The following is a 21,980-nucleotide window of genomic DNA, read 5'->3' on the forward strand; positions in this document are numbered from 1 at the left end:
AAAAGCGCCCTAAAACAACATGTTCCCCGCTTTGACAAAGTGCATTGTGGGAACATGGCAACTACTTGTTCTGATGGTCAGTACAGGAGAGGAAAAAACACAAAGCAAAAACTTATCAAAAGCAACACCAGCTTGGTGGCTCACTGCATAACTTGCTGCATAATAAATATATATTATATATGATATATATATATATATATATATATATATATATATATATATATATAATATATGATATATATATATATATATATATATATATATATATATATATATATATATATATATATATATGTATATATATATACATATATATATATAATATAAATAGTAGTCAAATTTAACCGTATCAATAAGTGCTTAAGTCCTAATATATAAATACATCTTACAGTAATTACATGTTGACTTCCTGTACTTTTTGTGCAATAGCAAATCCCATGCAAGTTAAAAAGACAATATGATATCATGAAAACAAAATCTTGGTTCTTGTTGGATTTTTTTTTAACTCTTTCAATCCCACTGACAATAATGGACGTCCAATCAGATGTGAATGTTTCCTCATCACTAGATAGACGTCCAATCGTGCGTTCACAGCCAGCCCCTCTCAGTATATATGAATTGGACACCCAATGGCGGCCAATGAGTTAATTTATGAAATAATGTAGCCTTGTAGTACAGTAGAAATTTTGTTGGCCTGTTCCTTTAGTTTCAGTATTGTGAATGGAAATTTACCAAAGTTACTGAGTGGTTAAGGTATAAATTTATTTTTCAAGCAACTCTGGTTCGTCTATTACCGTCAATAGCAGCCAATGAATTAAACTCGGCAAGCTCTTTCCCAAACTTTTTAAAACAAAGCAAAAAATAAAGGCACAGATCCTTTTCGGGCAACATTTGGACCGTCTCGTCATACGCGCCCCCGGCCTTTTTATTTTTAAATATAAATAATTACCGCACTACTGCATCACACCTCGATATGAATACATGAAACAACAGTCTATTCGCAAAATACACGTACGTTAAAATACATTGCGTCTAGAAGGAGGGAGTGTAATAGTCAAAGGGGGAGGGGTTTGTACAGTAATCTATAAATATAATTTATGTGCAATCGTATGCAAACTGCTATGTCAAACAAAAGGCATTTTAGCGTAATACAGAATATCTCTTCTTCATATTGCACCTGCACCCAATGATGATAATAATAATTCGATTTTCTCGTCTAGTCCGAAACCAAGAAATCCTTGTCATGTTGCCGCGCAAAATGAGGGTCCTTCCACGTTGTGGCGGTCCAAAGAGAAGCTCTGTCGTCTTTAATGCGGGTCCTCCGTGTTGATGTTAAGCGAGGCGATGGCTTTCAAGCACGTTTGGACGTTCTCTTCCTGTCCGCCGTCCCTGACGGCCGATTCCAAACTCCCACCGCGCTCCTCCCCTTCCTCGACAGGTGAGCTTGGGGGAACGTCGGAGGAAGGGAGGGACGGCGACGAAACCTGCCGGGTTCCTCCGACGGGCAGGACGGGAAGCAAGCTGAAGGCCTGCTGCTGAGAGTGGAGAGGCAGGTGGCTCAGGAGGTTCTGGTGGGGTCCTCCACCGGCGATGGAGATGTTCTTCTGTTCCTGAAAGAAACGTTATGGTGGTCAGAATACATTAAATAACAGTTGGGCAAACAAATCGGACCTGTCACCTCAAAGCAAAAGATGTCAAACTCGGCCCGAGGCCGACGCATTATTTTGTATGGGCAGCGAAAACAAATAATTTGCTTTGATTTGTTTGCCTTAAAAGTCACATTCCTGTAATTCTTAATAAAAGACCGAGGATAATAATCAGGCAATAATGATTGGAAATATAAATGAAATGGAAAGACAATATTTAATTTTTGAAATATATAAATAAATGAACAAATGAATAACAAAGCAATAAATCAATCAATAAATAAATATATGAATAAACAAACAAATAAATACACAAATAGATCAATAAATACATAAATAAATGGGAAATAATAGTTTTAGTGGCCCAGGGGAGAGTGGTTAGCACGTCGGCCCCACAGTTCTGGGGTCCAGGATTCGATTCCAGGTGTTTGGAGTCTGTGTGGAGTTTGCATGTTCTCCCCCGTGTGGGTTTTCTCCATCTACTCCGGTGTCCCCCCACATCCCAAAGACATACATGGTAGGCTGGTTGGACGCTCTAAATTGCGCAAGTATGAGTGTGAGCGTGAATGGTTGTCTGTCTCTTTGTGCCCTACGATTGGCTAGCCACAAATTCAGGGTGCCTGCCTGTGCCCATAGTTTGCTTGGATAGGTTTCATCACTCTACGCGGCTTTTGTGAGGAAAATTAATGAATGAATAAGATTAATCGATTAGTTGACCATAAATCAATCATTGGTGGCTGCAACCCTACAAGGTGGCCGGTGACAAATGTGTTGGACATCCCCCAACCTGTTGGTAGAGAAGCCCGCCAGTAGTCCACCATGTTTTTGAGAAAAAAAAATGAATACAAATGTTAAGTTGACAAAACTTTTGAAAAGATGAGTGCTGTGTTATTGTAAGTCATTAGTTAACAATATTTCAACACAGAGTTTTCCAAAAAGGCACAATCTTCAAATATTTAAAAAAAAATCAATAGAATCTAATCAAATTCAGTGCATATCTGTTCATATATTGATCATAAGATGTCGCTAATGTGCTGTATCAGTAGTTGTAGTTAAAATATGGACACATTATTCTTCAGTGGCACCGTCTTAGACTGGTAGAGGCACAAGAGAAGACTGGAGACCCACCAGGGTTATAAAGCACTGGTAAAAACCTTGGCTATCGACAAATGCAAGAAAAATTCCGAAAGAAATGTTAAAGGAAGAAAAAGATATCACACTTACCAGATCCACCTCAACAGCCCCTTGTTGCTGAGTGATATCCATCTTTGCGTGCTGTCTGCCCTTGTCGGTGCTGCAACGCTGCTGATGGCAACCACCTCGCCGTGGCGACACGGCCCTGAGAACGACCCGTTGCCTGCCTCGCATAGCCGACTCCCGCTTCCCAGCTATCTCCACCCCTCCGGCGGAAGCGGGTCGTTCCGGCGCCACGGGAGGAGAGAGATGCTGAACGGGGGAGAATCCAGGTGAGCCAGGCCTCAGCGGTGAGGCGTCCCATCTGGGGGAACAGCGACCACGTGGCGAGAGCTCCCGCCTCGGGGAAGGGTACCGCAGACGGGAGGGGGACGGTTCCCTGATGGGGGACTCCCAGCCAGGTGAGAGGAGACATGAAGAATAAGGGTCGAAGAGGAAGCCGGCCTGATCCGGTGACAAAGCACTCAGCGAGTCGTCCTCTCTCTGCTCGGAGCCCTGCCACCTGCCGGAGACCGTGACGGTGACCGGCAGGGACGTGATGACTCCGCCCGGCTGCGGACTGGTGCTCCTGGAGTGCAGCTTGGGTGTTGAGTCACCCTCGTAGTCGTCTTCCTCCTCCTCGTCCTCGTCCACGTCATCCGCGTCTTCGTCCATTCCGTCTGAGTATTCGGCGTCAGAGAACTGATGTTTGGCCGTCGTCGCCACCTCTGCCTTGGATTCCTGCGGCACCTCGTCTGCTTGAAAAGACGTTACTTTAGTGAGAGGAATGTAGTGTTTATTTTTTACATTTGATTTTTCAAATTATTATATATATATATATATATATATATATATATATATATATGTATATATATGTATATATATACATATATATATATATATGTATGTATATATATATATATATATATATATATATATATATATATATATATATATATATATACACATATATATACATATATATATACATATATATATATACATATATATATATATATTTAAAATTTGAAAGGTAGGACATCAAACAACCTCCTTTAAATACACCTGATGTGATCTTACCAAGTTCCTGAATCTCCGTGTCATCCATTGAAACTGACACACCGAGCTCGAGACACTTCTTCATGTGCGCCTTTGACTTCATGTGTTTGGTCAAGTTCCCTTTCCACACAAAAAAAGCAGAAGGGATCGGCCTCAATTTCTGGCGCGTGTGAGCAAACAAAGACTCGGCAGGAAGAAAAATGACATGCCAAAACAAATCAGCTGATACTGTAGAAGCTGGAAATAGACCCGATGTTGTTCCGCTGGAGCTGCATTTCCACATTGTGATTGTCACGCACATTTTTGGACTACTTTCCAGAAACTACGCAGAAAACTTTAGACTTGAATGAATTTCAGCGCTTACCTTTGGTTTTGAATGCAAAGTTGCAGACCTTGCAGATGTACGGCCTCACGTCTGTATGAGTTCGGATGTGTTTCTTAAGCATGCTGGGCTTTTTACAGCGGATTCCGCATTCCTCGCAAATGTATTTCCCTCGACCGCGGCCACGGACATAGACGTAGTCCTCGTTGGATTTGTACCTAAAAAGACGAAAATATAGTGAGTGAGGAGTCATCTTTCAGAGGGACAAACACCGATTTACTGACCCTCCCTCAAAGATCTTGACGCGAGTCGGCACAGTTTGAGTATTGGATGCTTCCCTCTCCTTCCACTCCTCCTTGGCAGCCTTCAGTCTGAAGCTGGTGTCTTTTACTTTCTTGCCCAGGTTGACGTCTGCCTCTTTGGGCTCCGGTTTCCTCTGCATTTGTTTGGGACCAGCAAATGTATTGTTAACACGTTGGCAGTAACGTGACTCGGCCAGGCACTCCTTGTGTCTTACACGGCAAAGTTGGCAAACATCAAGTGCATTTCCACAGCTGGGAATAACCCTGTCTTTGTTTCTTTGTTTTATTTTTTTTTATCGTGGTCTTGGCAAAGCACCACTGCATGGAACATTGTGGTTTGCAACTAGCTGGGCTCTTTGTGAACTTGTCTATAATGGTCTGTTTTAGTGATACATACACTATATAAACAAGAAAAACAAAACTCTAGAAAGACTGCTATATTTTTTCCATTAGAACATTTTAAAGGGAAAGTGACGATTTTTGGTCTCCAAGCCCCTAAACCTCAAAAAGTCCTGGCCTCCACATACATGAGCAAGACGCAATGACAGCATTTGCTATATTTCAGGGGTGGAAGTTTCAGCCAGACCCACTAGGAGTCCCAGTTTGTGAACGTTAAGGGGTCATGGACAAGAAGAAAAGCGTAAAAGAAATTTATAATGATGCTAAGAGCTTCAATATAGCATTTACCTGTTAATGTTGTCTATTTCACACCCTCACCTGTTCAAATGTTTGCCGCCACTGGACGAGAGAGGAAACCAGTTTCCCGTTGCCAGGCTGACACATGGCGGCCATTGTGTAGATGAACTTGCATTCCTTCTGCCTGGAGTGCAGGAGGGCCAGAGCGGTGCCGGTGCTCAGCTCTGCTGGATTGGGATTGCGGGAGCTGACGGGCCACGTAGCGTAGACGGAGGAAAAAGGGGCACCGCCGCCACTTTCGCCATCGTGAAAGCAGCTCGGCTTGGTGTAGCTGAGATAGCACCAGCTCACGCCCGTCGCCGTACGAAGACTAGGAAAGGGAGACGGCTGTTGCCGCTGCAACCGTTTCTCCGAGCAGGTATCTTTTGTATACGGAGGCGAGCGGGTATCTGAAGAGCTACTTTCCATAGCGGATTCCTGGTCGCTAGCCAGATTTTGAAGTGTGATGAACTTGCTTCTGTGCGAATCATCCTCCAAGTGACACTTACCCAGTTCTACCGCGCTCAGTTCCTCCACAATTTGCCCGAACATCCTTTCCTCCTTCACGCGCTTCTGCTGCTTGACCTCCATGAAGAGGTCTAGGCTGCTGGCAGGAGAGAGCATACGTTTGTTGGCACCGCCGCTGGATGCGTTGGTGGTAGAGATGGTCCGGGAAGTGAGCGAGAGGGGGAAGCCGGTCTTGAGTTTAGAGGGGGAAAGATCCAAAGCTTCAAACGAAAGGGTGTGTGTGGCAGGTCGAGTCTGAGAGGCAGCTAACATGGGGCTAACTCTGTCATAGTGATTGTCAACAAAAATCTGGGACACAGATGTATACGTGAGGCTGCTGTAGCTCGGCATGTGAGTCTGGATTCTGACGGGGATCAACAAGCCGGGATGTGGCGGCTGAGGGAGTGTGTTCCCACTCGAAAAGATGGTTGCGCTTCCACAAAACATTTGCACGTGCGAGGCCTCGGTGTCCATGCTCAGTGACTCTTGCCGTACTAAGTTCCCTCTTCGTCTCTCGTTGGCCAGGTCACCAGGTCTAACTTTGGATGTTGGTGAGAGACATCCGTAGTCAAATGATACGCTTCGGGCTTCTGGGAACTCCTTGCGCAAGTTGCACGGTGCCTGCTCAGAAGAGGAGCGTCGCATTTCATGTTGCTGACGTTGATGGAGGACAGAGAGCGAGTGGCCACTTCCTGGGACAGCTAAGAGCTCCAGGGGTTTGCCAAATTCATCCTGCCTGGCAGGCGAGACTGGCTTCAGGCTCTCCTCCCTGTCAAAGGAGAAGGCTGAGCTATAAGATAAGTTGCTGTCCTGACTAGGGCTGCGTGAGAGGCTGGTGCAGGCCGACTCGAAACTGGATTCCCCTGACGAGTGCTCGATGTCGGCCAAGCGCAGCCTTTTCTTCTTAGGGGGGAGTTTTTCAGGGGGGAACTGAGCTAAAGTTTCACTGCGCTGCGGCCACTGAAACTCTTCCACGTGCTTTTCCGGTTCCTTTACCGGCACATCCAGAGCTTTTTCTGGACTATCGGGCTCCACGGTGACCCTGATCTCCGGTACTTGTATGTTGGGTTGCCGCACTAGTTTGGCCCCCAACTGAAAGGACTGCCTAAGTGCGCCATCACCCCTTCCCATTTCAAACGACTGCTCCATGGGCTGAACGGAGGAAGCCTCCTGCCTCTGCCTGAGACTCTTGTAGGAATCGGACTGGTCGCCGTGAGGCCTGTTGATGAAGTTAGTGTGCTGGATAACAGAAATTACATGTCCTAATGTTTTTCGGGTGCACATTTCAGGGATGACCGATACATCCATGTCACTACTCAAACGTCCTTTTAAGACGGCGGCCGGCTTCGACTCGTAATCGTTACCAGCGTCGCACATTTCTTCGCACTGCTCATGATGCACGTTGTAATGTGATGGAAAATCCTCCTCTTCCCGTTTTTCTTTCCGGCGCTTCCGTGTTGCCAGCTCCATGGCTTGCCTCTGCAGGTTCACGTTCGGTGGGTAACTGTCCATTTCTGGTCCCGTAGGTGACAGCTCGTTTGTTTTTGCATGACCGTCGTTGTCCGCGTGGCCCTCGTGAGTCGGCACTTCGAAAGCAGCTTGCCGTCGGAGCCTCCTCATGCCGGCGTTGCTCGTTCTTTCGTCAAACGAGTGGCTGCCGCGGAGGGCCTGGGGCATGGTCAGGCTGACCGCTGAGGAGGTGGGCATGCTGTTGCTCCTTAGGAGGGTACTCATGTCAGAAGCACCCTCGAACTGCGCCTCTTTCACCTCTTCTCTCATCAAGGAATTTGTATTTATCCTGATTGACTCGACGGTGTCCTTTTCCTGTGTAAAAACTCGGGACAATCCTTTCTCTGGGCCACTAGCAGCATCTTCAGAATCTATGCTGCAAGCCTGGGATGATGAGGTCTGCTTGGGGCTGGGCCTGTAACATTTCCCAAACATAATTTCCTGGTAGGATTTGGCGTTGGCGTTCGGTGGGCTGGTTTGATGCTCAGCGCTTTCAGATCGCGAAAAGTAGCCGGAATCCGTGCTCCCTTTACTGGACTGACTCGGAAGGGATAGATTGTGTTCGGAGTCACCGCTCCTTTTTTCCGACAGCCGAAGCGCCAGCCTTTGTTTAACTGCGCAAGATTGAATTGCACGGTTTGCCTCGGCAGCGTTGATTTCCGCTGGCTGGGTCGTGCCGTCCTGAGCTGATGTTAATGCCTTTTTGTGAGAAATGAGGGTGAGCACTTTGACGGCGGTGTGATCGGACACCTCCGCTGGGGAATCCAGCAGCAGCAGTGGGTCACTGAAGGTGTCCTCGTCCGTATCCGTGCTCTGCTCAGCGTCAGAGAACAGCTCGCCTTCGAAAGACCCCTGATCCACGCTGACGTGAGAGAATGGTGATGTTCCAGCTTTAACAGAGTGTGCGTGGGACTTTCGGTGTTTGTACAAATTGCTCTTGGTTTTGAAGGAGAACCCGCAAGGAACGCATGGGTAGGGCCGCTCGCCGGTGTGCGAGCGGATGTGTTTCTTAAGCACGCTGGGTTTGGCGCATGCCCGTCCACAGTAATTGCAAACATACTTGCCAGGCTTCTGCGGTTTGGGGTCAGTCTTACTAACGGCGTCTGATTGTAGCTCCATCCCTGTCTCTTGCTCAGTCGAACCGTGCGACTTCCTTTGCCTGACGGCGGCTTTGGGAGTTTGCGGTGAAAACGACGACACTTCGGTGTCTTGAATCAAGGAATTTGAATCCTCGATTGTCGGTGGCTTCCCTGAGTCATGTATTTTTTTAGAACCGCATGTCTCTCTGGCCGGACCTTCCTGCAGGTGCTTATGGTGCAAACCTTTGCCCTCCATTTCCACCGATGGATTCATACTTATAAAACCCGCTTCAGGTGAGCATTTTTTCGGAGCAGCATCTCTGTCCTGACCTTCCCGAGAGCCTGCGGCGGTTTCGAGCGACTCCATGAATCCAGCGATGTAATCGTTTTTTCAGGATATCCTTTGGGTGTCAGTAGCAATGTTTACAATGCACATGTGATGTCTCATCTGCAATGATAAAAAAGTGGAGATTGATGAGGATTAAAGAGCATTCCCAGCTAGGAAACCTTTAGCCTAATCTTGTATGGCATTAAATATTGTGTTTACCACTGAAAGAGAACCAAATAAAGTCATTGTATTCACTTGACTTTGCAGTATACTTTTTCATCTAATGAAGTACACTGTACAGATACACAATTGGACGGTATTGAATTCCTAGCCTTCAGGTTTTTAATAAAATTATAAATAACCCACATAAAAAATACATGCAGTTTCTGAGTAAATGCCTCACAGTTTAGGTTTTGTGTCGTGATTTTTGGTTTGATTTCACTGATTCCCAATTCTGTCAGCTGTTGTTGCCTTGTCATGGTGTATTCTGACCAATCAGCTTTCCCTCTGCTTCATACTCAACCTATGAATTTAAATTACAGTTTTTATGTTCATTCCTTCATGTTCCATTCCCCTATAATTTCACTATGTGTGCTTTGCAACAAATTTTGCTATTTAGCTTGGATATGCTGCACTTTCTTTGTACTATATTATTATTATTGGATTAAATTTGAAGGTTTTTATCACATGTTGCATCCACTTCCCTTGTTCCTCGCCTGCTCGTCCTCCATCGTTGACAAAATTGACTTGTCCTCATACAAATTATATAAAACATTAACGAACCCTAGAAAATAGGTCAAGACGACCCCTTTCAATGCCATTTTTCTCTAGTCCAAACCCTCTCAACGACCCAATTAATCTCAAATAAAAATGGTAAATGGTATTTTTAGGGTATGATTTCTTTCATTGCTGTACATTTGTAGTATAATACTAATAAGAATATTTGAGTGATTATTGGTGGAATGTGATTCCCATAGCATGCACACAACTGTATTCCCACAGACTATTTAGAGCAGGGGTCTCAAACTTGCGGCCCGCGGGCCAACTGCGGCCCGCGGGACGATAATTTGCGGCCCCCGTCTTAATGTGAAAGATCGATTTTTTTTTTTTTTTTTTTTTTTTTTTTTTTTTTTTTTTTTTTTTTTTTTTTTTTTTTTTTTTTTTTTTACCCCCTTCCCCATGATGGCGCCGTTTAAGTGGCAGCCAGTGGCAGTAGCTCTGTCCACTCATGTTTTTCTTGTTTTACAGCATGTTTTACATGAAAAATTAGAGGGAACATTGACATGCACCTGCTTGTGGCAGGTGTGATACTGGTGTGCTGATAGCGAGCAATGCTAGTATTTGTATTTAATCATTAAACGCTGTTTTCAGCTGGATTTGACCGAATTTGAGAGCATTTTGAGCTGTTTGGCGAATGGACGTCTATAGACGTTTTTTTGCCTCCATCGCGATATCATGCAGTATTTGTATTTAATCATTAAATGCTGTTTTAGGATGGAATTGACCCGATTGCTGTCATTTTACGGCTCGGTTCTGCTACATCTGCCTGCCCAAGAGTGCTTATTCCCGGACTGCCATTGATGGTAGACGAACATTGATTTTTACTATAATTTGGACAACACCGGCGGCGGGCCGGATTAAAAATCCTAACGGGCCGTATATGGCCCGCGGGCCGAGGTTGAAAAACTTGTACACACACGATCCGGCGGGGCGAGCGTTCGAATCCCGTTTCGGCGAAACCTCCGTTCGGCCGAATGAACGTTCGGTGGAACGTCCATTCGGCGACCTGCCCGTCTGTCAAACGTCCGTCGGCGAAACGTCTTTAGGCGAATCATCCGAGTACCGATGATGTCGCTCACACTGGTACTCAGTGCGCTCAGGGAGGTTGTCTTTCTGCTCAGACCAACAAAAAAATTAGAGGGAACTTTGGTTCGGAGCTGAATGAACCAATCACGGTGAGTTATACGGCTCTGGAGGGCGGGACATCGGCCGGGCTGTCCAGTGCCTCGCTCACTCACTCATTCATTCCTCCAATCAGCTGGGCGGAGGAGAAGCCGTGAGGCCGATCACTCCGCTCGGCGCGCACACTCCTCCGCTGCTCTCAGCATAGAACTGAATGAGGCGCTATGATCCGTGATCCAGCCTGTGTCAGTGTCTGTAGCCATCTCCGCGATTGAAACGGAGAGCGAAAGTGCACATGCGCCACAAACCCGCGTGACTGAATGTGAAAGATCAACCCGAGACTCATTCCAAGTGGAAAAACATATTACAGAGCCCCAGAGATGTCTCTTTCAAAGCCTGCCGTGAAGAGAAAGGTCGGTGATGAGCACAGACAGTTTCAAGAAAAGTGGGGAGTGCAATATTTCTTTGTTGAACACAGGGGCACCCCGACGTGTCTCATTTACACTGAAAAAGTTGCGGTGCACAAGGAATACAATTTGAAACGTAATTGTACTATGAGACATGCTGAGGAGTACGAAAAATACCAGGGAGATGAGAGAGCCAAGCAGGTTGCCAGTCTTATAACACGTCTTCTGAGGCAACAGGATCTCTTCAAGAAGGCTACCAAAGACAGTAATGCAGCAGTCAAAGCTAGCTACGCCGTTTGTGAGTTGATTGATCCTGTGCCAAGTGATCCCAAATGGCTCATGGACTTGGCTTTTCTTGTTGATATCACACATGAGCTTAATGTACTGAACAAGAAGCTACAAGGCCAGGGGCAACTTGTCAGTGCTGCCTATGACAACGTGAGAGCATTCTGCACTAAACTTGTGTTATGGAAAGCCCAGCTCTCTCAGACAAACCTTTGCCATTTCCCAGCATGCAAGGCTCTCGTGGATGCAGGCACACCATTTGGTGGTGAGAAGTATGTTGAGGCCATTTCGAAGCTACAGGAGGAATTTGATCACAGATTTGCAGACTTCAAGACACACAAAGCCACATTTCAAATTTTTGCGGACCCCTTCTCCTTTGATGTGCAAGATGCCCCTCCTGAGCTTCAAATGGAGCTCATTGACCTGCAGTGCAACTCTGCACTCAAAGCCAAGTTCAGGGAGGTGAGTGGAGAAGCAGACAAGCTTGGGCAATTTTTGAGAGAGTTGACCCCCAGCTTCCCTGAACTTTCCCGAAGGTTCAAGCGGACCATGTGCCTTTTTGGGAGCACATACTTGTGTGAGAAGCTCTTCTCCACCTTGAACTTCAATAAGTCCAAGTACAGGTCCAGACTTACTGATGAGCATCTTCAAGCTCTACTGAGGGTCTCCACTGCTTCCTCCCTCAAGCCAAATGTGACTATGTGAGAAGAAGCGCTGCCAGGTCTCTAGCAGCAAGGAGTAGGCAAAAGAAGCCGTGTTCAGAATATTTCATGTTCAATGTTCCATTCAAGTTCAGAAAGTTAAAGGTTAAAGAGCTGTTAATACAAACATTTGAAACGGAATAAAAATAATTCATTTTCTCTACTTAGCCAGCCAGTGTATATCTACTGTATGCTCATTAGTATTATTTGGTTTTATATTACTGATTGATTTATTTTGTATTCATCTTTAAGTTAATTTATTTAATTCATTATTTTTTGTTAAAAAATAAAGATATTTGATAACGTTGGAAAGTTTTATCAGTGCTTTTCTTGTGGAAATCCTGATGCGGCCCAGTCTCACCCAGACTCGGCCTCTAGCGGCCCCCAGGTAAATTGAGTTCGAGACCCCTGATTTAGAGTGAATGACATGTTATAAGGAAATGTTTTGTCCCTATTGTCTCTATTTCTATCTCTATTATCTATACAGTCATACCTCTACTTACAAATGCCTCGAGGTATGAAATTTTCAGGTTACAACATTTTTAATATCCAAATGAGTGACTCGAGATATGAAAAAGATCCAAGTTACGAAATCCCCCAAAGGGTAAATGTATTTCCTTATCCGTCATTTTATTTCGAAAATATTGTCCCGGATGCGTTGATTCTCACTTTGGAAAATCACTATCCTCTACTGGGCTCTCATTTCATCGCTCTCATTCTATCTCATATAATGAAAATAAAAGCATTCAATTCAATTCAATTGGCTGTCTCACAACAACCACTATCCATGTTTCAAGAGTCTGTCTTACATACCTGCCCACCTCGATTAAATGCTCCCCTTATTAATTATTGCAAATCCCCTTATTAAGCGATTAAAAACCGTCCAAATGCAACGCGGGATATATTTTCACACACACACACATAGGGCACAGGTAAAAGTCTAAAATATAGTACAAAGTGGATGGCTTTCGGTCCTGGTAGAACGGGCCCTTGCCGCCATCTGACGGACAAACACGGGTATTAGGTCTTCCATAATAACGGCCACGGAGGGAACTATTTCAGCGGTGCAGGGCACATTTTCAAATGCTTTATTTATTTTAAGACATCAATAAATCATTTCCTTATAGTTTTCTCTCATTTTTGTGTGTTTCCTCACATCTTTCATACAAAATTGGGACACTTTGACCAATGTTAAAGAGTTCAGTTGGTAGTTGTGTGAGGACCGTGGAACGAATGAGAGAATTTACATATAAAGTACACCTCTACTTACGAAATTTTCAAGTTACGAAAAAGGTTCTGGAACCAATTAATTTCATAAGTAGAGATACGACTGTATTAAAAATAATAGTTTATCTATAAGATGAGCTAATCAAGCCTTTGAGAGTTTATTACCTCTCTCTGGTGACTGTGGGTTAAAACTATTCAAGTGAGAGCCTTTTTTTTTATTTAGGCCAAAAGAACAAACTATGTACATAACATAGAAAAATCAATCAAAGTGTATCATTTTAATGCACTGTGCTGTTGGGAAATAGCAGTGCAGCGGTCATTTGTCAAAAGTGTGTCTGGCAATGGTTTATTTGTATCTCTGCCAGGTGGATTATTCAAGCAACTTCTGCTGGAATAGTTTGGGCGAGTTGGGATGGGATGGCGCCTTCTTTGCGGTCAGACGCTCTTCCAAATCCTAGATTTATTTACTGTTGTCTTTTCAGTTTGCTTTCCACTGCAGTCACCCTCCCCCCTTTGTTTAAATGACATTGACGTAGTTTGCACAAAATGTTCCTGTTAAAAGTGCAGCTGTCATCTGATTTTTAAAATTTGGAAACAAGCTCATAATTGTGATCACGCCGAGCTGCTCCCCTTAACTCTTTCGCTACGGTGATAAATGGCCAACTCATTTTAAACAGACGTAAAAGCGTTGAATTGTAATGCACTTCCATAGACAGTGGTCAACATCACCTGGTATTCCCTCACGTCTCACACTCAGCAAAGAAACTCCCTCCCCTCATGAATCCTGGGAATTGGTTTAGCCTTAACACTGGAAGGCACGTCTACCTCCCCCCTCTCCTCCTCCTCCTCCTCCTCCTCCTCCTCTTCATCCTCTCAGTATCAAATGCTGCCTCCTCCCTAACGAGGTTATGTAAGATTATCTGGTTCAAACCCTCCGAGTTCCCCCTTAATTAGGACATCCTCTCTCTATATATATTTTTCATCTCTTCTCTTGCCATCTCTCCTTTGTTGGTGAAGCTCGGATGCACTTCATCCCACCGCAATTGACCGAGGATGCGAATCCAAGGTGACTCGCCGCATGCGGACGCCCGCGTGAAAATGACGGAGGTGAGAAGGAAGGCTATTGGGGGTCACCTGACTGGAGTGATGTTTGTGATCATTATAATGAGATTCAACTTTATAAAGTGATTTCACAATAATAGTAATTCCCCGTTGAATTGTGGCAAGATCAATTTTTAATATAGCCAATCTTCAAAACTGATCCAGTTTCAATTTATCGCAGTTTCCTACCATAACCCAGGTTTTAAATCACCAATTTCATGACATTTGATATCAATTCTTTGGAATATTATACATTACTTAACATTATTAAAAAGGCTGTCCCCTTAGCTCAATTTGAAACAATTATGTACACGGTTACATTTCACATAAACTGATAAAAATATGAAGCAATTTTGATATTCTGACAATTTTGATGATAAACACTTCAGACATTTTAATGAAAACCCTTCTTTTGAATGGCATATCTAAAAGATGACTTTATTAAGCCATGTATTCTATTCTGATCGATATGTTGAATTTTGTGCGAGAACCTTCTTTGAGTGGGAGGGTGTCAAGATGTAATGGCCGAAACATACAATGGTCTTAACGATGCAATGAAATACTACAGCAAGTGACTTTAAAATGATAGCAGACCATATTTTGGACACAAATCAATGCAAAAAAGGTAACAGAAAAGGCTTACTTTTGAAATTAGATCCTATTTATGCTTCCTTTCTCAGCTGCCCGCTCACTAAAAATGTGAAAACAGAAGAGGATGTCATACCTAGAACGAGCTGCAGATTTTTTGCTGTCTGCCAGCATGCTATCCAAAGACGTGCTTTTCTCTTGTTACCACCATTATTTCAACAAGCACAAGCCAGTGGAGCGCTAGAAGAACTAGATATGATCACCAATTTTGCTTGTGATGTAACAACCAGAGTTCCTGAAAAAAATGTGGATGTCCCCTGATACATTCCTTTGGATGGAATAACTACAAAATGGTTAAAAAGGAAAAACTGAGTGGCAAATACATTTTCTACATGTAACATAAGATCAGGACGGCATGGCGTATGAGTGGATTGTGCATCGGCCTCACAGTGGGGGACCTGGGTTCAAATCCAGCTCGCTCCACTTGTGTTTTCATTGGGTCTGCATGGGTTTTCCCCGGGTACCCCGGTTTCCTTCCACATTCCAAAGACATGCATGGTAGGCTGATTGGACACTCTAAATTGCCCCTGTGAGTGTGAGCGCAAATGTTCGTTTGTCTTTTTGTGCCCTGCGATTGGCTGGCCACCAATTCAGGGTGTCCCCCACCTCTGGCCTGAAGTCAGCTGGAATAGGCTCCAGCACCCCCCGCAACACGGGTGAGGATAAAGCGGTTCAGAAAATGAAAAAAAAAGATTGAATGGCTGTCCCCACTTCGACTGGCCATTGGAAATATTGTGTTTTGTTTACCTTGTTGGAATAATAATACAATTCACTTTTTTCAACATCCCACAACAATGCACGTCTGTCCCTATAATCAATCCTTTTGTTTAGTTTTCTACTGGCAGGTTTACTATGTTACCCATGATATCACGGAATTCCGTATTTTCGTTTTGGAGTGCGCAGTATTTGAAGTATATCCCAACCTGGCAACCACGATGAAAAATATCTGGAGACACCACTTAAATAACAAGGCAACCCTGACTGAACCGACTAAGCAAAGCTGAGTGCGTATCGTGCGGTAAAAAAAGCGGGTTAACATAACATTCAACCGGGGGGTGGGGGGGTGCTTTGGAAGCTCCCTCCTCAAGGTCGATCTGACCTCATTGCTTAGTTTCCATCCCAGCGAGGTCCAGAAAAGACGACTGCGGTGCACCGCGGATGAATCCCGCACACAAAGACGCGGCCGCGTGTTTCTATATAGCGTTGCACCTGTGCAACAATTGCGTGACACAGCAGCGGTGCGAGGTGGGGGGTGAGGGGGAAAAAAAACCTTAAAAACGGCGTCCCTTTTAAAACGACAGTATCCATAAATACCACAATGACATTCACGCGTATGCGGCTCAACCAGAATCCTCATACGAACCTGACATTTCAAGTCCCTCGTCTCCTCCCGCGTCCAGCATCCTCACCCCGCCGCACAGGGGATAGGAGAAAAAAAACGCGGGGGGGTAAACGTCCCATCAGTCCGGAGCAGCGGTGGTGGCGGCGGAGGCGCACATTCGGAGCGTTGTATTGATGTGAACCAGTCACCGGAGAAAATACCCAAGCGTGACGCGCAGACCCCGGCACAAAAATAGCAAAGGGGCCCTGAAAGGGATTACACAACGGCCCACGTTTCAGGGCGCTTTTCCTCTCCGGCGCTGGGGAGGGGGCGGAGCTAGAGAGAGGGAGTCAGATGTCATCGTCATTGTCAAAAGCTGCTCTTCATTCATCAAAAAAAGTGAGAAGCTCCCTTCAAAAGAGACCATTGACATGGCGGAAGTAGGGGGAGGGGGTGAAAATAAATAAATAAATAATTGTAAGGCACTCGGAGCTTCCCGTCACGACGTCCTCGGCCTCCATTCACAAAGACGCAGAACGGCGACGTCGTGACCAAAACAATGTCGCCTGATGATGTGCAGCTGGAGACGGCGTGCCACAGGTGCTCAACGCTGGTACAGTGAAAGACACATAACGTCATCGTTGCTATATTCATTTAAAGTATGTGTGTGCTTTAGTACTTAAGTTCGAAACAGGAAACGGGGAACGTGCTTGGTTAAATAAAGCAGGAAGAAAAAAAGGGCAAAAATTAAAAAATATTTATGTAAAATACTGCCCACTATGGATATTAGAATATATACCGTTTTTTTTTTCATTGTAAAAACATCTAGTATATTTTAAGTTTTTTCTCATCTCATTTTCTCATCTCATTTTATGAACTGCTAAGTTTGCAGGGGGTGCTGGAACCTATCCCAGCTGACTTCGGGTCAAAGGCAGGGGACACCCTGGATTGGTGGCGAGCCAATTGCAGGTCACAAGGAGACAAACAACCATTGATGCTCACACTAATACCTAGGGGCAATTTAGAGTATCCAATGAGCCTACCATGCATGTTTGGTATGTGGGAGGAAACCGGAGTACCCGGATAAAACCCACGCAGGTCCAGAGAGAACATGCAAACTCCACACAGGTGGACCGACCTGAATTTGAACCCAGGTCCGCCCCTGTGATGCTGACACGCTAACCACTCACCCGCTGGGACCCCCGTCCCCACCATTTAAGAAAATAAATAAATAATAACAGAAAACGACTGTAAAAGTTATGCATGTACGACTTGCCTATTGGATGTGATGTCACTGTACTCTCGATCTTCTCCAAAAGAAAATTGAAACTGACTGTGGCAGTCAAGCATGCACACGACTGAGTCAATAGTCTAGTCGAGCACATTAGACAGTGTGAATTTTAAAACCTACATGCAGATCACTTGCTCAGACTGATCTTTAATGGCTCAGAAATCAGCAAGCTCAATTGCTGTGGTGACAAGTCCTGATTGGAGAGGAGGGGTAACAAGAAGGTAGTATAGTGATGCCACCGTCAAATACCATTACCGTATTTTCTCGTATATAACCCACCTCTGCGTATAAGCCATATCCTTAAAATTGCCTTAAAATCGTTGAATTTTACAATTTCTCTTGTATATGGCGCCCCCTGATTCACAATTTTCACCTCCATATTCATGTTTTTAATAGGGAGTACAAATGTGTACTTTGAAGGGAAAAGCTTAAGAAAACTAATCGCACAAGGTATTGAAAACTGAGATACTGTGGGATCGTCTGCTGAATTGCACATTCCGAAAGGGTGTTGTCTGCACGTAAACAGTTTGGGGGGACTTTATCCACGGCAACAATGCACTCAAACGAACAAACAAATTTAAATTAACTTGGATTAATATATACAGACACACTCAAACATACGTTTAATATAACTTTAAACAAAACTGAATTCTATTTTTTTTTACCTTCGTTCTGGCTGGGTTAGCTGTTTGACATGCCTCCACCCTCACGTTCGCTATCGATGGGCTGTTTGCTGTTGTATTCCCTTCAAAATATTCCGAAAATGATGCACACAAATGTCCTCATAATAGGATAACGCACGACCACTTGCCAACGAGAAGTAGTCTTGAATGAGCGATCGCGGAGCTAGCAGGCTAAGGAAGGAATAACAGCCTACCCACGTATTGATTGTATACTAGTATACTTCATTACCCAGGAAGCCCTCTTTTTGCCCGCGCATGCACGTTGTGCGTTTCCTGGTCGGTGCTAGGAGAAACTTGTCTGAATAAATTGTTCAGTGCTCCTAGATATCTGTTATACACAAAAGAGATGCGGCAAAAAAGACAGTGCGCTACAATGATAAACAGCCTCTCATGTCATGGCCACCTGGCTTGGTCGCATCTCGAAATTTTGATCGTATCTCGGGCGAATTATTCGATCGAAATTTTCATCGTACCTCGAGCATGTCGTAGGTAGAGCTGATCGTAGGTCGAGGTACCACTGTATATGCAAGAAAATAAGGTAATTGGTTCAACTTCTCAAGCACAGAATTGAGTGTGGCTCCCAGTTAACAATAGGCAGGATGCACCATACAACCTCAACCGGTCGCTAGCCAGTCGCAGTATCAAAAATGAAACACATAATTTTTTATGTATATACTGAAAATCCAGGTCCGGACCATTCTGTGTGGAGTTTGCATGTTCTCCCGAGACTGCGTGGGTTTTCTGAGGGTACTCTGGTTTCCCCCCACATTTCCTTTATGTGATTCCTGCTGAGAATGACTATTGTTACTATAGGCGACATCGCTTTAAATTAAAAGATTTTCAGATGGTGGTATGTGCCTTGAAAATTTTGCAATGTAAAAAGTATACCATAGCTCAAAAAAGGTTGGGAAACACTGTATTATGGGATAGATCTGCACTCCTGGCGTGTGTTGAAAGAGGAGTACCTCAGAGCACTATTCTTAGTCCTGGCGTGTTGAACAAGTCTGAACATTGGCCAGATCGGGTGGGGTCGAAGCAGCTAACATACAGTCAAGGACGAGCCAGCCGTCATCTATAAATACAAACGATCCCTCACGAGGATTCACGGTTGCTGGGAACAGCTGAGCGGGATCTTCCATGTTGCCCCCTCCCATCGAGAATAAGCACACAATCACAACACAGTGGGGGGGTCATGAATGGATAGTTTGAGGGTTTCTCACACACATCAACGGCATTATTCGTCTTCATCCTTCATCCACTGCTACCGTCTCTTTAAAATCAGAAAATAAGCTTGACACCTAGAGCCACGTCACCATGGCAACAGAGACTGCCACAATGGCCTCGCTTCCTGTCGGCGTATATAATTACCAGCAAATGTAGGAATTACGTGTGAGCGTGTGGCAGGAAAGAGTCATATGAGATGCAGATAGACCTTCAAATGGCATACATTATATTCATAATGATCCAATGAGAGAATTTGAAATTGTGTTTGTGGGATGTTCAATACGTACACCCAAATGTATGATCAAATACAGTACATATTATAGAGGGGCAATGTAAATAAATCATGTACATAAAAGGTAAAAATAGACCAGAGTGAAGTGTGGTACTATTACATAATGCTACGGAATGAAAGAATGTTGCTATGATGGTGGTATAAAGAAAATAATCTTTTATCCTGAAAATTGTGTGTAAAAAAGGACTGGTTGATTTCATACCCTATTATTTAAAATGACATTTAGTATACATCGTGGAAAATGTACTGATAAATGTGACTGATTGAGACGTATATTTATTTTATTACATACAATTGATGCATATATACTACATTCTTTTGAAAAATCTGTCAATACAGAACGCATGTTTCCAAAAGATCACCTTGTAAAATGTGTTCAGATGTAGATATAAGGGAATAACATTGAATATACAGATTTGTCTCATCTCATCTCATTTTCTGAACCACCTTATCCTCAGTCGGGTAGCCGGGGGTGCTGGAGCCTATCCCAGTTGACTCAGAGCCAGAGGCGGGGGACACCCTGAATCGGTGGCCAGCCGATCGCAGAGCACCGGGAGACGGACAACCATGCACACTCACACCCATACCTAGGGGCATTTTAGAGTGTCCAATCAGCCTACAATGCCATTTTTGGAATTTGGGAGGAAACCAGAGTACCCAGAGGAAACCCACGAAGGCCCAGGGAGAACATACAAACTCCACACAGGTGGACTGACCTGGATTTGAACACAGGACCTTAGACCTGTTGCTTTTAACCAATCAGATTTCGAGTTGGCAACCCCACAATGCTTTTTCATATGCATTAGCATTTTGCTGGCTGGGATACGTCATTGCTTTCACCAACTATGATTGGCTAGTAGGCGGGCCAAAGCCATAGTGAGGCAGCCAGAGATCGCAAACTCCACCCACAATGGCCGACTCACAGCAATTGGTTGGCAGTTGGTGAATGCAATGACGTATCCCAGCCAGCAAAATGCTAATGCATATGAAAAAGCATTGTGGGGTTGCCAACTCGAAATCTGATTGGTTAAAAGCAACAGTCTAGTTTAATGCAGCAGAGCCCGCAGAACTGATTGTGAAGGCTTTGAGGCAGATCTGATCTGGCAACAAATAATGGCTGAAATGTGATTGGTTAAATGCTTCAATATGAAAACACACATCTGGAAGCAGTGCAACCAGGGGGAAAAGCAAAGAAAGGAAGCTAACAGACCATTTGGAATAAGTATTGATGGACAAAATATAATCTGATTCAGATATTTCTTAGGCCAGCAGAGAAGGCCTTGAAGGCCCTGGCGGCCCACCACTGATATATATATATATATATATATATATATATATATATATACATGTATATATATATATATATATATATATATATATATATATATATATATATATGTATATATATGTATATATATGTATATATATATATATATATGTATATATGTATATATGTATATATGTATATATATATATATATATATATATATATATATATATATGTATATATATGTATATATATGTATATATATATATATGTATATATGTATATATGTATATATATATATATATATATATATATATATATATATATATATATATATATATATATATATAATGTATCAGCTCAGCTTTTAATTGTGTAGAATTTTATCAATAGACATAAAATAGACATGAAGCTATGATGGAATCATAATTTTCATTTTTAAACATGGCGTCTTTCGCTTTGTTTTGTTGGATCAGCTGTCACGTGCTGAGGTATGTGGGGATATCCGGCTCACTGTAAATGTGTGCGTGTGCGTTGTTGTTGATGTTGTGGAGGGGGGAAATGCATGGACCCGAGAACCCCCTTGGTCGCCCCCCGCATCTGCATGTCATGGAACATTTGCAGAAAAGGGACCTCCCCCCCTTCAAAAGCGGGCTGCAGTGGGGAGGGAGTAGACACAACGTCCCCCGCACGGTGGTCACCCTCTCAGGTGACAGACCCCCCCCCACCCCACGGGTTGAAAGACCCCAGCACAACAAGCCTAAATTCGGCTCGGAAGAAGCGATGCGCCAAAGAAAAAAAAACAGCAGGGGTAAAAACAAATAAAAAAATAAATAAAGAAGATAGAGGCTTACCAGATATTAGACGGCACCCCAAAAACGTCATTGGACCACCCCGGTTCTATAGACGCACGAGACAGGAGAGGGTGGTGGTGAGGGTAGTGTCCGTGGGGGGTCGCTTTCTTTACGGGGTCGTCCGAGATGAGCGGGAACGTGTCCTGACGCCTCCTCCAAATTGCAATTCTGGCTAGC

At 44.0% G+C, this 21,980-nt stretch overlaps 1 protein-coding gene across 3 annotated transcripts; it reads right to left on the reverse strand.

Moving 5' to 3' along the window:
- Positions 1-301: 301 nt before the first annotated feature.
- Positions 302-21,980, reverse strand: hivep2b (HIVEP zinc finger 2b). 3 transcript variants are annotated; one of them, XM_077621401.1, is made up of 8 exons: positions 16,235-16,496; positions 14,867-14,914; positions 5,220-8,720; positions 4,485-4,636; positions 4,243-4,418; positions 3,900-3,998; positions 2,871-3,574; positions 302-1,610 (listed from the first exon to the last, which is right to left on the reverse strand). In XM_077621401.1, exons 3-8 carry the CDS (start codon positions 8,637-8,639, stop codon positions 1,308-1,310), a joined length of 4,854 nt encoding a protein of 1,617 aa, XP_077477527.1. In that variant the 5' UTR covers positions 8,640-8,720; positions 14,867-14,914; positions 16,235-16,496; the 3' UTR covers positions 302-1,307. The 3 variants fall into 3 exon arrangements, with proteins under 3 accessions (XP_077477527.1, XP_077477526.1, XP_077477525.1); XM_077621400.1 differs by lacking the exons at positions 14,867-14,914; positions 16,235-16,496 and adding an exon at positions 21,804-21,980; XM_077621399.1 differs by lacking the exon at positions 14,867-14,914.

The sequence above is a fragment of the Stigmatopora argus genome, chromosome 15 (genome assembly GCF_051989625.1).
Source record: "Stigmatopora argus isolate UIUO_Sarg chromosome 15, RoL_Sarg_1.0, whole genome shotgun sequence".
Lineage (NCBI taxonomy): Eukaryota > Metazoa > Chordata > Actinopteri > Syngnathiformes > Syngnathidae > Stigmatopora > Stigmatopora argus.

Excerpts from the sequence above, each read along its gene's own strand:
- hivep2b (XM_077621400.1), bottom strand. The coding sequence starts at position 8,639 with ATGGAGTCGCTCGAAACCGCCGCAGGCTCTCGGGAAGGTCAGGACAGA. Across the intron at positions 3,999-4,242 it reads CTTTGCATTCAAAACCAAAG|GGAACTTGACCAAACACATG; the intron begins GTAAGCGCTGAA and ends TTGTGTGGAAAG. Across the intron at positions 1,611-2,870 it reads GGGCTGTTGAGGTGGATCTG|GAACAGAAGAACATCTCCAT; the intron begins GTAAGTGTGATA and ends CGTTTCTTTCAG.